Here is a 16,222-nt window from a genome sequence, read left to right on the forward strand (position 1 = left end):
TATTCTTCTTTATTTGTACTGTCAGCTCAGCCAATTATTTTTTTCATCTTAAGGCAATCAAATATTCAGAATTCAGGATATCCTGTATTCAGAATAAAATTAATGAACCTGATCCTTATTTTGTAGGTGGTTTCTTTCTGTTCCTCAAATATTTGAGCAGGAATTATTCAGATGGATCTGATGGTAGCATTAGCATGTCAGTAATTTGTGTTTTCGTTTTGAAATGACAGCATGGGAGGAGACAGAGAAAGCTCCACTGTATCCTCTTTCTCATTTATTTAAAAATATAAATAATATCTTCAAGTAGTTTAGCCAGAATAGTGATTATGCCAGCAGAAAGGTTGAGAAGATATTTCTATCTCTTAATATGTCATGATTCTATCCTTTGCGAAAATTCTTTTCAACGGATATAAATGGGATTTTAAATGGACTTTAAGCACCTATCTACTCATATCAATGAGTTTCTTTCAGGCTGCAGATTGATATCCTGGCTACAGCTGAGTTAGTTCCTCTTGTGCAAGGTTAGGCTGTCCCAGTCCCCGCAGATACTCAAATTGTAGCCAATGAGGTGCTGTGAGCATTGGTGCACCAACTAACTTATATTCCAAGTTTTCAAAGGAATTGTCCATTTTCTTCTATCTGTGTTTTTGAAATCTATGTGAGAGGGAGGAAATACACAGAAAACCCCTCTAGGCATGAGGCAGTTTATATCTTCCCTTGCAAAGTGGAATAACTCTACCTAGGAGTTTATTATGCTGCTACAGAATTCTCTGATAACTTAACTCTCTCCTTTCACCAGGACCGTGTGCTGACTTTTTTTTTTTAATTTTTTTTTTTTTTTTTTGAGAGAGAGAGATAGCAGAGAGCAGGAACACAAGCAGGGGGAGTGGCAGAGGGAGAAGCAGGCTTCCCGCGGAGCAGGGAGCCCAGTGCGGTTCTCTATCCCAGGACCCCCGGGGATCATGACCTGAGCCAAAGGCAGTCGCTTAATGACCAAGCCATCCAGGCGCCCCCAAATACTGACTTTTGAACAGGCTCAGGGCTTCTGTAGCACTGAGTGTGTTCATTAAATCAGTGTTTCTCTGTCTTAGAAACTGCTTCATAAAAATACCTGAAAATTAATTGTCTCAGACCTATTTATAAGATACTGAAGTAGTATCTTTTCTTGCAGCTTATAGCATATGATAATATTTTATCATTCATCGTATTCATTTTGTCAAGCAGAAAATTTGAAAGACTATGTATGAAACTGTCACTTGTTCTCTAAGGACTGTCACTTCTAATAGGAATCAATTTGGTTTTATAGATTCAGATTCTGTGAGTAGATTTTTTTTAGCACAACACCCCGTAGCAAAACAGAAGTTTGAAATATTATGAAATAGTATGAGGTAAATGAAATTTTGTCACACAGTTATGAATGTGAGAATGTTTTCATAACCTTGATAGCCCAAGGATATAGTGTTAGAAGAGTTAATACTTCCTTTGGTCCTCAGTAAGTTTAAATTTATCTTACTTTAGGTGTTTTTCCATTATTGCATTCCATATTGCAGTGGACTCCCTGACCAGGTGGAAGGTATAGATGTATTTGCCATGCTTTGTACAGATCTTATTAGTCACCTTGCCTTTCAAATTATGTCTTCATTCATGCAGTATTACTCTTCCTTAAGAAACAGCTTACAATATAGATATTTTTCTTGTTTCCAGCCATTAACATGATAGGAGTATATCACTATAATTTCTATCTCCTAAATAGCACTACTTTATGATATTTTTAAAAGTCTGTAATGCAAATTTTTATAATATAAATATTTTGACTTTTACTATAAAGTTAGACTATGCCCTTTATGTAATAAGAGTAGGTCATGCAACACAGATAAATCTATGCATTTGATTTTGTTTCCTTGTGATATAAGAAAGAGTTGTTTACAATGTTAGAGAAGTATCTATACATGCAATTTAGTGCAGAGAATCATGACAAAGATTCTAACCAAGAGAGTATTTTCTTTGATATATTAAGGAAAAATATAAAGATAGGAGACAATTTTTTTCTGAATGATATGACAATTTATTCTATTTTCTTATTTGAAGGTTGGAAAAACAATGCAAACTCTAGATACTTGAATAATGCATTCTATTTTTGTGAAGCAATACCCTTTTAGAGTCATAATTTCCAATGTATCGCAAAAAAACATCTGAAATAAATTCATATAAATACTCTTGGAAAACTGCAGTTTGAGGAGTATCTATGTGTAAATATATGGGATTAAAACATTCATCAATATTCTCACGTTGCTAAACGTGGCTATTTTAAGCACATGGGTGAATTTCTCAAGCCATCAACAATCAAATTATTGGTATTTTAATGACAAATGTAATGGTAATTTTTAAGAAATATTGTTTTAATAATGGAATTTCTTTTTCTCCCCAAAGCCGTAGTTAGAAATAAAGTAAATGGAACTTTATGAAGGGTATGCAAAAAGACAGTAACAATGTTTTAATACACACAATGGCAAAGAACATTTCTAATAAAAATTCATGACATTGCTGGCAACTGGAATGCTCTAACAAAGTTATTGTCGAGAATTCTAGGTAGAAATGGGTAAATTATCCTGTTTTTTCATATTAGTCAATTCTGAATATCATACATGTTTCTTGACTGTGTTCTATTCTGCAGCTACATGTTTACCCTTTAACTTGGAGATCATTATTTAGTCACAAGGAAACCTACCAAGGTGATGGAGAGTTAGGACATGCAAAGTGACTGCCTAGCTGACACAGATCAACCCATTAGAATTTTACATAATGTTGTTAATATACCCTATACTGTCGTTCTTATTGAGTCTCAGGATATTTTGATTTCTGATATCTTTTCTGGTTGACAAAATATTTTGAAACATTATTGTTTGTAGAGAGTAGGATCTTTCCTTGAGGTTTAATACACAATTTATGATGTAGTTAATGATTATTCTAAGTGTAAGAACATAGTAACAGTGAAGATTTTATGAAACATCCAAGAATTTTTTAAATTGTAAAATAAATTACATTATGATTATTCTTGATTGGAAGGTGTATTGTTTGGTAGTATCCTAGAAAGAAAATCTAATTTGTAGACAACTATTGTTCAAATTCTTATATATAAACATGAGTATGTTTCTATGTAACATATAATTATTGAAACATATTGATATATTTTCTAAATTTGAGTGTCAAAAGAGCTGTCACAATAGTTTAGATTTCATTAAAATTGAAGAATATAAAAAATTATTTTCATTTTATAGGGAAGAGCAATAATTGTGTGAATCTTGGATTACTGCAGGAAATCTAAAGATAGTTCACATTTAAAAGATAGCTTAACCATTTTATTACTCTGATTTGTGTCTTAATTTGGGATGAAATAGTAATGCTAAAAAGTGTTATCAGAGGAGACGAAATATAGACACAGTCATAGTAGCCATAAGCAATATAAATAATCATTTGAAAATACACAATAGCAAGGAAAAGTGATCATGAAAAATTTAATCTCTTTTAAAATAAAAAATAAATAAAATTTAAAAATTGTCAAATGATTAGGGGTATGCCAAAATTAAGAAATTTTACACAATGTTATATTAATTAAAGGAAAACATATTTAAGTACAGAATACCTTGGTTATTTTATAGAATTAAATTATAAAGTTTAATTGCTCAATGTTCATAGATGTATGCATAATGAAAAATATTATAAATTATTTCAAAGTATGACAAGGAAGATATACAAAATAAAACTAATTTCCCTTTAAAAATTATTTGAAAGTATTATAAATGTAGGCACTTAGGGTTGACTGTCCTCTGATACTGTATTTTGATGAAATTTCTTAAATTTTCTTTTATAATGACCTATTTTTAATGAAAAAATTGAGAGAATCCTTATTTATCTCTGCATTATGTATTTAGAAATATATAGATATGTAGCCATTTGAGTAGGTAATGAAATTAATATTTTTGATGTTAGCTTTATCATGTTGCACATTCTGTTAATCTATGTCCATTTTATATATATAAAATAAGGAACCAGGACAAGTTGGAAATATTTCAGTGATCAATGTGACTTTTCTTAGAAATCAAAACGGTATTCAAAAACTAAACTTTTTAAATTAATTTAATATTAGTCTATTGTCTTAAAGTTTTCTGAAGAAATAAAAACTATAAGCCTACACCATTGGTCTTTTTGATATGTAGGACTATAAGAATTCACAAGACTGAACCTTTATAAAAGATACAACTTACTAAGCAATCTTATATTTTGTTAATCCTAAAATATTTATTAAATTAATTATACCTTACTCGACCCATATAATTAATGTGCAAGTTTTTTTAAAGTTTAAAATATAAGAAATTAACCCGTCTTGTATTTATTTAAATATTGTACTAACCTTATTTTTACACAGTGATAAAATAAAAAAGAATGCATAGAGATATTTTTAAGCTAAAACTAACCCACTCTAATTAGATAAAAGAGTCATCTACATATTGGGACTAGTGTATGAACTCCTTTTAATGTAAGTGACATTATGTCCTCTTATGTCAAACTTAAAATATTTACATCTATGCTATGAATCTATTTATCTAAAACCTAAGCCCTTACTCAAACTTCCAGTTACACTTATTGATTATGAGTTATAGTTTTCCAAGAAAAAAATATAGATATGAAGCCATATCTTTTGAATTTTTTTAAGTTTTTTTTCCTCTTTTTACCCCTTTTATTTTGTATTTAACTATTTATCTGGATAAGATATTCCTAGAGTGTACTGCTAATAAAAGAACAGTTTCTTATGATCAACTAATCCCAAAGTTTCTCCAAAAAGGTGAAAAAGGAAGAGAAGAAGAAAGAAAAGAAGAACTGAAGGGAGCCAAGTTCAACCATATATACATTTATCACTGGAAAAGCCAAATTGTTTTCCTTTTAAGGAAAGGAAAAGGCTTAGATGTAGAGCAATTATACTTTGATATACAGATGACCAAAAGTCATATCAAAATCCTTTTTTTTTTTCTTTTACTTTATAAAGACCACTAGGATTTTCTTAGAAATAGATATTCTATTTGGTGGTTAATTTTTTTTTAATTACTGAAAGAGTAAAATAGTAGTCTTTAAAAAAAATCCATTAGAGATCTCCTATCCTAACCCATACCATTAAAAAAAAAAAAAGTGTTTTTCTTATTTAGTGTTCAGAATGAAAGTGGGTAGAAAGGCAACTAAGATTTCAATATACAAAAAGTGCAATGTAGCCAAGAATTTAATTGAACATCTTCCCTTCTATATTCCAAAGTATTCTGGTAGCTCTAATACATTACATTCCTTATTCAGCCTCAGAACTATTGTTCTTTCTCACATGTTACACGTTATCTTATGTGTTTTTATTTTCTTCTTGTCAACTCCAACAATGTATGTATCATGATGGCTGAATAAATTTACTCAATTAAGGTTAAAATGTGAAAATTAATGATTTAGTTAGATGCTGCTATCATATATTAACTTATTCACTCAATACATATTTGTGTACAGATGTGTGATAAAGTTTCTTATCAATCTGGATGAAAAGGTCAGTGTATTAATATTAAATTTTCAACTTGTTAATTTTCTAAGTCTATGTGACAGATTTAGCTGTCACTTGAAATGAAACATTCATTCATTAAGAAAGAGAAAGTGATCCTGAAAGAATACAGAAAAAAAGAGAGTCTAAAGAAAAACAGAAGAGGAGGGGAAAAAATAAAAGATATTTTGGATGTGCTCAAAGAAATGTACACAGAAGAATTTGGGGGGATAAAATCCTGGTGTAGCAAAAGAGAAACATACTATAGCTTCAAACAGCTGATCTTACTCTAGTCCTCCCTCAGGTGCTGGATTTTTGGTATAAAACTTCTTAATTTCACTATTGGAAACTTTACCTTGTCTACTATACAACTTTCCATCTGCTTGCATCCTTAAAGAGATAAGGATAACTGTTTTCATTTTTATTGATTTTTTTTTTAATTTCAAAGATGTTTAAGCCATACCTGGAATATCTTAAAATAAATATATGAATATTTATGAAAATTGTTACAATGAATTTGTTAAAGCTTACCTTTTAATTTCCTTCACCAGACAGGTTTATGGCCAAGAGAGGCAACAATATTCAATTTAGAAATAGACTTCATAAGAGGAAAGGAATGGAAAAAGAGATTTCTAAAAGTTCCTTTATATTCTTGTAATAAAATGATAATAAATAGTATTAAATAGAAAATAAAATCCATTCCATTTCTCATGGAAGCCTTCCATTTTACTCATTTTTTTGTCAATGTAATTAATTGTTATTACATTCTGCATCCCTCCCAATATATGGGTAATATCATAGGCATTAAGCTTCTAATTTTAACTACTGATGTCATATACTCATTCCTATAAAAACATTATTAACAGTGATTATGTATTATTCACAGATATTGGCTGACCTAGAAAACCATGCATTATTTAAGAATGATCTGGAATGTCAAAAGCTGATTCTGGAAGCAATGAAATATCATCTATTGCCAGAAAGAAGAACTTTAATGCAAAGTCCAAGAACTAAACCTAGAAAATCTACAGTTGGAACTCTATATGCAGTAGGAGGAATGGATAACAACAAAGGTATACAATTCTTCATCTCTATATAATACACACCCTGTACCATACCATGGCACGATCTTAATATTGACATCTGTATAATACTAATGAAACTCACATGCTTTATATATTAAGATTTAATATTAAGGGAAAACATTAAAGAACATCTTTTATTTTCAGTCTGGGGTTGCTGCTTCTGCTTATAATTCATCTTTAAATCCTTTATCTCTTGTGCGTTATGGGCCAGAGTTCATATGAAATGAAATGGGGATTTAAAGCACTTACAAAACACAGGCCAAATAATGTGTTGGATATATTGACAACTGTATTTCAATTCTAAGCAAAGAAAATGTAATATGCCAAACACATACTGGCTGAGAGCAATATTATGAAGAAGTGACTTTCTTTTGAGGCATTTAGAATCTCATATGGAAGCCAGGCAAATAAATAGACAACTATACATAAGTGGCAGTTATATTTTACAAACCTAATTGGATTACCAATTTGGCCCTTCAAAAGGAAGTGAATGATTCATTTAACATAACATTTGAAGGGTTTTTTTTATTATGTTATGTTAATCACCATACATTACATCATTAGTTTTTGATGTAGTGTTCCATGATTTATTGTTTGCGTATAACACGCAGCACACCATGCAGAACATGCCCTCTTTAATACCCATCACCAGGCTAACGCATCCTCCCGCCCCCCTCCCCTCTAGAACCCTCAGTTTGTTTTTCAGAGTCCATCGCCTCTCATGGTTCATCTCCCCCTCCGATTTACCCCCCTTCATTCTTCCCCTCCTGCTATCTTCTACCTCTTTTTTTTTTTTTAACATATAATGTATTATTTGTTTCAGAGGTACAGGTCTGTGAGTCAACAGTCTTACACAATTCACAGCGCTCACCAGACCACATACCCTCCGCAATGTCTATCACCCAGCCACCCCATCCCTCCCCCAAGCCCACTCCAGCAACCCTCAGTTTGTTTCCTGAGATTAAGAATTCCTCAAATCAGGGAGGTCATATAATGCATGTCTTTCTCTGATTGACTTATTTCACTCAGCATAACACCCTCCAGTTCCATCCACGTCTTTACAAATGACAAGATTTCATTCCTTTTGATGGCTGCATAATATGTATATATATATATATACATACCACTCTTCTTTATCCATTCATCTGTCGATGGACATCTTGGCTCTTTCCACAGTTTGGCTATTGTGGACATTGCTGCTATAAACATTGGGGTGCACACACCCCTTCAGATCCTTACATTTGTATCTTTGGGGTAAATACCCAGGAGTGCAAATGCTGGATCATAGGGTAGCTCTATTTTAATCTTTTTGAGGAACCTCCATACTGTTTTCTAGAGTGGCTGCACCAGCTTGCATTCCCACCAACAATGTAGGAGGGTTCCCCTTTCTCAGCAAACCCGCCAACATCTGTCATCTCCTGACTTGTTAATTTTAGCCATTTGGACTGGTGTGAGGTGATATCTCATTGAGGTTTTGATTTGGATTTCCCTGATGCCGAGCGATGTTGAGCACTTTTTCATGTGCCTGTTGGCCATTTGGATGTCTTCTTTGGAAAAATGTCTGTTCATGTCTTCTGCCTATTTCTTGATTGGATCATTTGTTCTCTGGGTGTTGAGTTTAAGAAGTTCTTTATTGATTTTGGATACTAGCCCTTTATCTGATATGTCATTTGCAAATATTTTCTCCTATTCTGTCGGTTGTCTTTTGATTTTGTTGACTGTTTCTTTTGCTGGGTGAAAGCTTTTTATGATGATGAGGTCCCAATAGTTCATTTTTGCCCTTGCTTCCCTTGCCTTTGGCGATGCTTCTAGAAAGAAGTTGATGTGGCTGAGGTCAAAGAGGTTGCTGCCTGTGTTCTCCTTTAGGATTTTGATGGACTCTTGTCTCATATTTGGGTCTTTCAACGATTTTGGGTCTATTTTTGTGTGTGGTGTAAGGAAATGGTTCAGTTTCATTCTTCTGCATGTGGCTGTCCAATTTTCCCAACACCATTTGTTGGAGAGACTGTTCTTTCCATTGGACATTCTTTCCTGCTTGTTGAAGGTTAGTTGACCATAGAGTTGGGGGTCCATTTCTGGGCTCTCTATTCTGTTCCATTGATCTATGTGTCTGTTTTTGTGCCAGTACCATAATGTCTTGATGATGACAGCTTTGTAATAGAGCTGGAAGTCCAGAATTGTGATGCTACCAGCTTTGCTTTTGTTTTTCAACATTCTCTGGCTATTCGGGGTCTTTTCTGGTTTCATACAAATTTTAGGATTATTTATTCCATTTCTTTGAAAAAGGTGGACGGTATTTTGATGGGGATTGCATTGAATGTGTAGATTGCTCTAGGTAGCATGGACAAGTTCGCAATATTTTTTCTTCCAATCCATGAGCATGGAACGTTTTTCCATTTCTTTGTGTCTTCTTCAATTTCTTTCATGAGTATTTTATAGTTTTCTGAGTACAGATCCTTTGCCTCTTTGGTTAGATTTATTCCTAGGTATCTTATGGTTTGGGGTGCAATTGTAAATGGGATCAACTCCTTATTTCTCTTTCTTCTGTCTTGTTGGTGTATAGGAATGCCACTGATTTCTGTGCATTGATTTTATATCCTGCCACATTACTGAATTCCTGTATGAGTTCTAGCAGTTTTGGGGTGGAGGCTTTTGGGTTTTCCACATAAAGTATCATATCATGTGCAAAGAGTGAGAGTTTGACTTCCTCTTTGCCGATTTGGATGCCTTTGATTTCTTTATGTTGTCTGATTGCTGTGGCTAGGACTTCTAATACTATGTTGACTAGCAGTGGTGATAGTGGACATCCCTGCCGTGTTCCTGACTTTAGGGGGAAAGCTCTCAGTTTTTCCCCTTTGAGAATGATATTTGCTGTTGGTTTTTCATAGATGGCTTTTATGATATTGAGGTATGTACCCTTGTGCCTATACTCTGAATAGTTTTGATCAAGAAAGGATGCTGTACTTTGTCAAATGCTTTTTCTGAATCTATTGAGAGGATCATATGGTTCTTGTTCTTTCTTTTATTAATGTATTGTATCACATTGATTGATTTGCAGGTGTTGAACCAACCTTGCAGCCCAGGGATAAATCCCACTTGGTCGTGGTGAATAATCCTTGTAATGTAATGTACTGTTGGGTCCTATTGGCTAGTATTTTGGTGAGAATTTTTACATCCATGTTCATCAAGGATATTGGTCTGTAATTCTCCTTTTTGATGGGGTCTTTGGTTTGGGGATCAAGGTAATGGTGGCCTCATAAAATGAGTTTGGAGGTTTTCCTTCCATTTCTATTTTTTTGGAAGAGTTTCAGAAGGATAGATATTAATTCTTCTTTAAATATTTGGTAGAATTCCCTGGGAAGCCATGTGGCCCTGGGCTTTTGTTTTTTGGGAGATTTTTGATGACTGCTTCAATTTCCTTAGTGGTTACAGGTTATAGATCTGTTCAGGTTTTCTATTTCTTCCTGGTTCAGTTTTTGTAGTTTTTGTAGTTGATACATCTCTAGGGAGATCCAGGTTATCTAATTTGCTGGCATAGAGTTGCTCATAATATGTTTGTATACTTGTATTTCTTTGGTGTTGGTTGTGATATCTCTTTCATTCATCATTTTGTTGATTTGGGTCCTTTCTCTTTTCTTTTTGATATGTCTGGACAGGGGTTTATCAATCTTGTTAATTCTTTCAAAGAACCAGCTCCTAGTTTCGTTGATCTATTCTACTCTTCTTTTTTTTTTTTTAAGATTATATTTATTTATTTGACAGAGAGAGAGACACAGCAAGAGAGGGAACACAGGCAGGAGGAGTGGTAGAGGGTGAAGCAGGCTTCCCGTGGAGCAGGGAGCCCGATGTGGGGCTTGATCCCAGGAACCTGGGATCATGACCTGAGCTGAAGGCAGACACTTAACCACTGAGCCACCCAGGTGCACCTATTCTACTATTCTTTTGGTTTCTATTTCATTGCTTTCAGCTCTGATCTTTATTTATTCTCTTCTCCTGCTGGGTTTAGGCTTTATTTGCTGTTCTTTCTCCAGCTCCTTTAGGTGTAGGGTTAGGTTGTGTATTTTAGACCATTGTTGTTTCTTCAGAAAGGCTTGTATTGCTATATACTTTCCTTTTAGGACTGCCTTTGCTGTATGCCAAAGATTTTGAACAGTTCTGTTTTCATTTTCATTGGTTTCCATGAATGTTTTTAATTCTGCTTTAATTTTCTGTTTGACCCATTTCATTCTTTAGTAGGATGCTGTTTGGCCTTCATGTATTTGAGTTCTTTCTGACTTTCCTCTTGTGATTGAGTTCTAGTTTCAAAGCATTGTGGTCTGAAAATATGCAGGGAATGATCCCAATCTTTTGGTACTGGTTGAGACCTAATTTGTGACCTTGGATGTGATCTATTCTGGAGAATGTTCCATGGGCACAGAGAAGAATGTGTATTCCGTTACTTTGGGATGGAATGTTCTGAATATATCTGTGAAGTCCATTTGGTCCAGTGTATCATTTAAGGTCTTTATTTCCTTGTTGATCTTTTGCTTAGATGATGTCCATTTCAGTCAGGGGGGTGTTAAAGTCCCCCACTATTATTGTATTGTTGTCGATGTGTTTCTTTTCTTTTGTTATTAATTGCCTTATATAATTCGTTGCTCCCATGTTAGGGGCATAGATATTTACAATTGTTAGATCTTCTTGTTGGATAGACCCTTTAAGGAAGATATAGTGTCCTTCTTCATCTCTTATTACAATCTTTGTTTTAAAATCTAATTTGTCTGATATAAGGAGTGCCACCCCAGCTTTGTTTTGGTGTCCATTAGCATGTTAAATAGTTTTCCACCCCCTCACTTTCAATCTGGGGCTGTCTTTGGGTCTAAAATGAGTCTCTTGCAGAGAGCATATCGACGGGTCTTGTTTTTTAATCCAATCTGATAGCCTGTGTCTTTTGATTGGGGCATTTAGCCCATTTACATTCAGGGTAACTATTGAAAGATATGAATTTAGTGTCATTGTATTGCCTGTAAGGTGACTGTTACAGTATATTGTCTGTGTTCCTTTCTGGTCTATGTTGCTTTTAGGCTCTCTCTTTGCTTAGAGGACCCCTTTCAATATTTCTTGTAGGGCTGGTTTTGTGTTTGCAAATTCTATTAGTTTTTGTTTGTCCTGAATCTTTTTATCTCTCCTTCTATTTTTAATGACAGCCTAGCTGGGTGTAGTATTCTTGGCTGAATAATTTTCTCGTTTAGTGCTCTGAATATATCATGCCAGTCCTTTCTGGCCTGCCAGGTCTCTGTGGATAGGTCTGTTGTCAATCTAATGTTTCCACCATTGTAGGTTATATAGCTCTCCTCCTGAGCTGCTTTCAGGATTTTCTCTTTGTCGCTGAGACTCATAAGTTTTACTATTAGATGTCGGGGTGTTGACCTATTTTTATTGATTTTGAGAGGGGTTCTCTGTGCCTCCTTGATTTTGATGCCTGTTTCCTTCCCTTAATTAGGGAAGTTCTCTTCTATAATTTGCTCCAATATATCTTCTGCCCCTCTCTCTCTTTCTTCTTCTGGAATCCCAATTATTCTAACATTGTTTCGTCTTATGGTATCGCTTATCTCTCTAATTCTGCCCTCGTGATCGAGTAGTTGTTTATCTCTCTTTTTCTTATCTTCTTTATTTTCCATCATTTGATCTTCTATATCACTAATTCTCTCTTCTGCCTCATTCATCCTGGCATTTAGAGCCTCCATTTTTTATTGCACCTCATTAATAGCCTTTTTGATTTCGACTTGGTTAGATTTTAGTTCTTTTATTTCTCCAGAAAGGGTTTCTCTAAGAACTTCCATTTTTTTTCAAGCCCAGCTAGTATCTTTAAAATCATCATTCTGAACTCTAGTTGCGACAGCATACTTATATCCATATTGATTAGGTCTCTTGCAGTTGGTACTGCTTCTTGTTCTTTTTGTTGAGGTGATTTTTTCCATCTTGTCATTTTGTCCAGAGGCAAATAGATGAATGAGAGAACAAATAACAGGGTAACAACATTCTCAGAAAATATACACTAAACAAATCAGAAAAGACCTGAAACTGGGAGGAAAGAAAGGGAAAGAAAGAAAAGAGAAAAAGAAAAAAGAAAAGAGAAAGAAAAAGATAAAAACAAACAAAAATGAAACAAAACTAAAATAACAGAATATGATCAAATATGATCAGGCTGTTGCATAGTTCAGTGCCACACACTAGATTTTGGGCGTATTTTGGTCTGTTAGAAGAAAGTGCCTCCCAAAATTTTAAAGAAAGAAAAAGTTATATATGTACAAAAATAAGCATTAATACAATGAAGGGATGGAATATGACTGTAAAGATGAAAATTATAAAAGATTTTATAAAAGGAATTGATAAGAAGTTGGTTGAAAAAGAAAGAAGAGGATAAAAAAAGGTAAAGAATGTGATCAGGCTGGAGACTAGAACAAAGCCATACACTAGAGATTTAGGGTATATTTTGAACTGTTAGAAGAAACTATCTCAAAATTTTAAAGAGAGAACAACTTATATATATATATCTATATATATTTCTATATATCTATATATATATATAGATATATATATTTATACCAAAAATAAGGGTAACTACTCTGAAGGGATAGAATATGACTCTAAAAATGAAAAATAAAAAATATTTTTTAAAAAAGTTATTGATAAAATGTTCGTTGCAAAAGGGAAAAAGAAAAGTTCCAAAAAAAAAAAAGTTAAAAAAAACTAACTTTGAAAGTCTTAAGAATCATCGTAAAAAGCCATGGATTCTATGTGCAGTATTCCCCTAGTGCTGGAGTTCTACCGTTCTCATTGATCGGTAAACTTGGTATTGGCTGGCATTCTTGCTGATCTTCTGGGGCAGGTGCTTGTTGTCGTGGTTCCCAAATGTCTTTGCCGGAGTCGGAATTGCCCCTCCCCTGCTCGGGTTTACTCTCGGGAGCTTTGGTTCCCTGCAAGCTTTCCGTACAGCTTTGGAGGACAAGAGTGAAAATGGCGGCCCCCCAATCTCCCACCCAGAGGAGCCAAGAACTCAGGGCCCCGCTCCTCAGTGCGCCCCCAGAGAAAAGCAGTCAGTCACTCCCGTCTCCCCCTTCCCCAGCCGCACTCCATGCTCACATGGCCTGTGACCGAGCATTTCTATCTCTGGCACCCGACTCGTTGTGGGGTCTCCAAACCCAGCAGATCCCTGTGGTGAGCTCCCGCATCACTCCTCACAGGGGAGGAAGGGGAGTCTACCTGGATTTGCCCCTTGTTGGGTCCCTGCTGGAGGAGCAGTGGCCTGACTGTGCTGCTAATCATGGTTTATGGCAACCCCGAGCTGCGAGTCCTTGCCTCGGCTCCATCTCTGCTGCCGGCTTCCCTGCTCAGATATCAGGGAGCTCTGCTGCACTCAGGCAACCCCAGTGTTTCTGTGACCCTGAGGGTCCTGAGACCACACTGTCCTGCGAGGGTTCCACCCCCCACTTAGCCACTGGAGTGACATCCCTCAGTGGAGCCGACTTCTAAAAGTTCCGATTTTGTGTTCCGCTGCTCTATCACTTGCCAGAAGCGGCCGACGGAGGCCCCCTCCCCCACTGTCTATCTTCCCAAATATTGCCTCAGATTCACCTCTCTGCACGTCCTACCTTCCAGAAAGTGGTTGCTTTTCTGTTCAGAGATTTGCTGCTATTCTTTTCTTCGAGCTCCTGTTGAGTTCGTAGGTGTTCAGAATGGTTTGATCCCTATCCAGCTGAATTCCTGGGACCAGACAAAATCCAGGTCTCCTACTCCTCCACCATCTTGCTCCGCCCCACATTTGAAGGTTTTATTCTTACTTTTCTATAGTTCGTGGAAAACATTCCATGAATATTTGTCTTCCTCAGCTTGTCTTATATGGTACACAACACAAATAATAAAACTGCCATATATTTGTGTCTGATAAGTGATATAATTATCCTCTCTCTCTCTCTCTCTCTCTCTCTCTATATATATATATATATATATATATGTTTTGAGATTTTATTTATTTATTTGAGAGAGAGAGAGAGAGGGCATGAGCAGAGCGGAGGGTAGAGGGAGAGGGAGAAGCAGACTCTCTGCTGAGCAGGGAGCCAGTAGGGGGGTGCTCCATCCCATGACCTGAGCTGAAGGCAGACTATTAACTCACTCAACCGTCCAGGCACCCTAATCCACAATATATATAGATGGCAACAATAGACTGTGGTTACACGTTTGATCTCTATTAAAGAACTTTGTTATTAAAGAATCAGAAGGAAGCAGCAAAAGCCCCTGGGTGGCTCAGTCGTTTAAGCCTCCAACCCCTAGTTTTGGCTCAGGTCATGATCTCAGGGTCCTGGGATCAAGCCCCACCTTGGACTCTGTGCTCTGTGCTCAGCAGAGTCTGCTTGTCCCTCTCCCTTTGCTCCTCCCATGCTCTCTCTCTGTTTTTCTCTCAAAAAAATAAATAAAATCTTTAAAAAAAAAAAGAAGAAAGCAACAAAACCTACTTCTACAATTGTGAAGTGAGATCTCCAAATAGCAGCTAAAGGAAAACAAAGTAATTGATAAGGAAAGACACATATTCCCATATTTTTGTCTGTTATGAAGATACCTTGTGGCCATTAGGTGGTTTTCACCAGTTTAATTTTTTGAGAAGTTTACTTCCTGTTTACTGGGACATTGATTTTTAGTAATCATCACATTAAATGAGCACTAGAGATTTTCTATTTACATATATTTTTGCATATATGATATCTAGGTTATATATTATATATATAACTGTCAGTTAAAGGGGGTAAATAACTTGTTGTTTTAAGAACTAGGGAAATGGCTTCAGCTCTCTCTCCCACCTTCTCTCCCTCCATTTTCTGCTTATCCTATAATATATGTTATTGCATAAGGGAATATGTCAGACATTTTCAAAAAGTGTGGTTCAAACCCCTTTTTTGTAAAGTGGTGAAATAGAAAAAGTTTTATCAGATACAAACCTGATAAAAAAAATAGTCAGAACCTGTACTAAAATTCCAAAGAAATTTTTTCAAGCTAAGAAAACAAATCTAGTAACCCACATTGTCCTTATGAGAGTAATAAATAGCAAATGTCATACACCACATGACATAGTCATCTCTTGCAGCAGAAGCATGCAAACTTTATTTTAACATTATAACATGTTCATTGTAAGTGTAAAAGTATATACCCTGATTTCCATGGTTTTCAATAAATATATGCATCCAAGTCTAAGATTTTATAAATGGGTAGTGGTTTTTTATAATATTTATCAAATTTTATTAATTTGTTTTTTAAAGATTTTATTTATCTGACAGAGAGAGACACAGCAAGAGAGGGAAGATAAGCAGGGGGAGTGGGAGAGGGAGAAGCAGGCTTCCCGCGGAGCAGGGAGCCCGATGCGGGGCTCCATCCCAGGATCTGGGATCATGACCTGAGCTGAAGGCAGACGCTTAATGACTGAGCCACCCAGGCTTCCCAATACTTATCAAATTTTAAAGTCAAATGAGTGAAATTTGTTTTTAAAGAAACTGTATTCTTCAGAAAGAACGCCCATACAACACTGATTCCACTT

At 35.3% G+C, this 16,222-nt stretch overlaps 1 protein-coding gene across 1 annotated transcript in view; it reads left to right on the forward strand.

Annotated features, from left to right (window-relative positions):
* KLHL1 (kelch like family member 1) overlaps positions 1–16,222 on the forward strand; it is a 378,887-nt gene that overhangs the window by 240,117 nt on the left and 122,548 nt on the right. Inside the window, exon 6 of the mRNA XM_025874602.2 lies at positions 6,456–6,642. Within this exon, the coding sequence (XP_025730387.1) occupies positions 6,456–6,642 (187 nt within the window). The remainder of the gene's footprint in view (positions 1–6,455; positions 6,643–16,222) is intronic.

This window comes from Callorhinus ursinus, unplaced genomic scaffold (assembly GCF_003265705.2).
Source record: "Callorhinus ursinus isolate GAN/ISIS: 27379988/994484 unplaced genomic scaffold, GSC_fseal_2.0 scaffold7, whole genome shotgun sequence".
Classification (NCBI taxonomy): domain Eukaryota; kingdom Metazoa; phylum Chordata; class Mammalia; order Carnivora; family Otariidae; genus Callorhinus; species Callorhinus ursinus.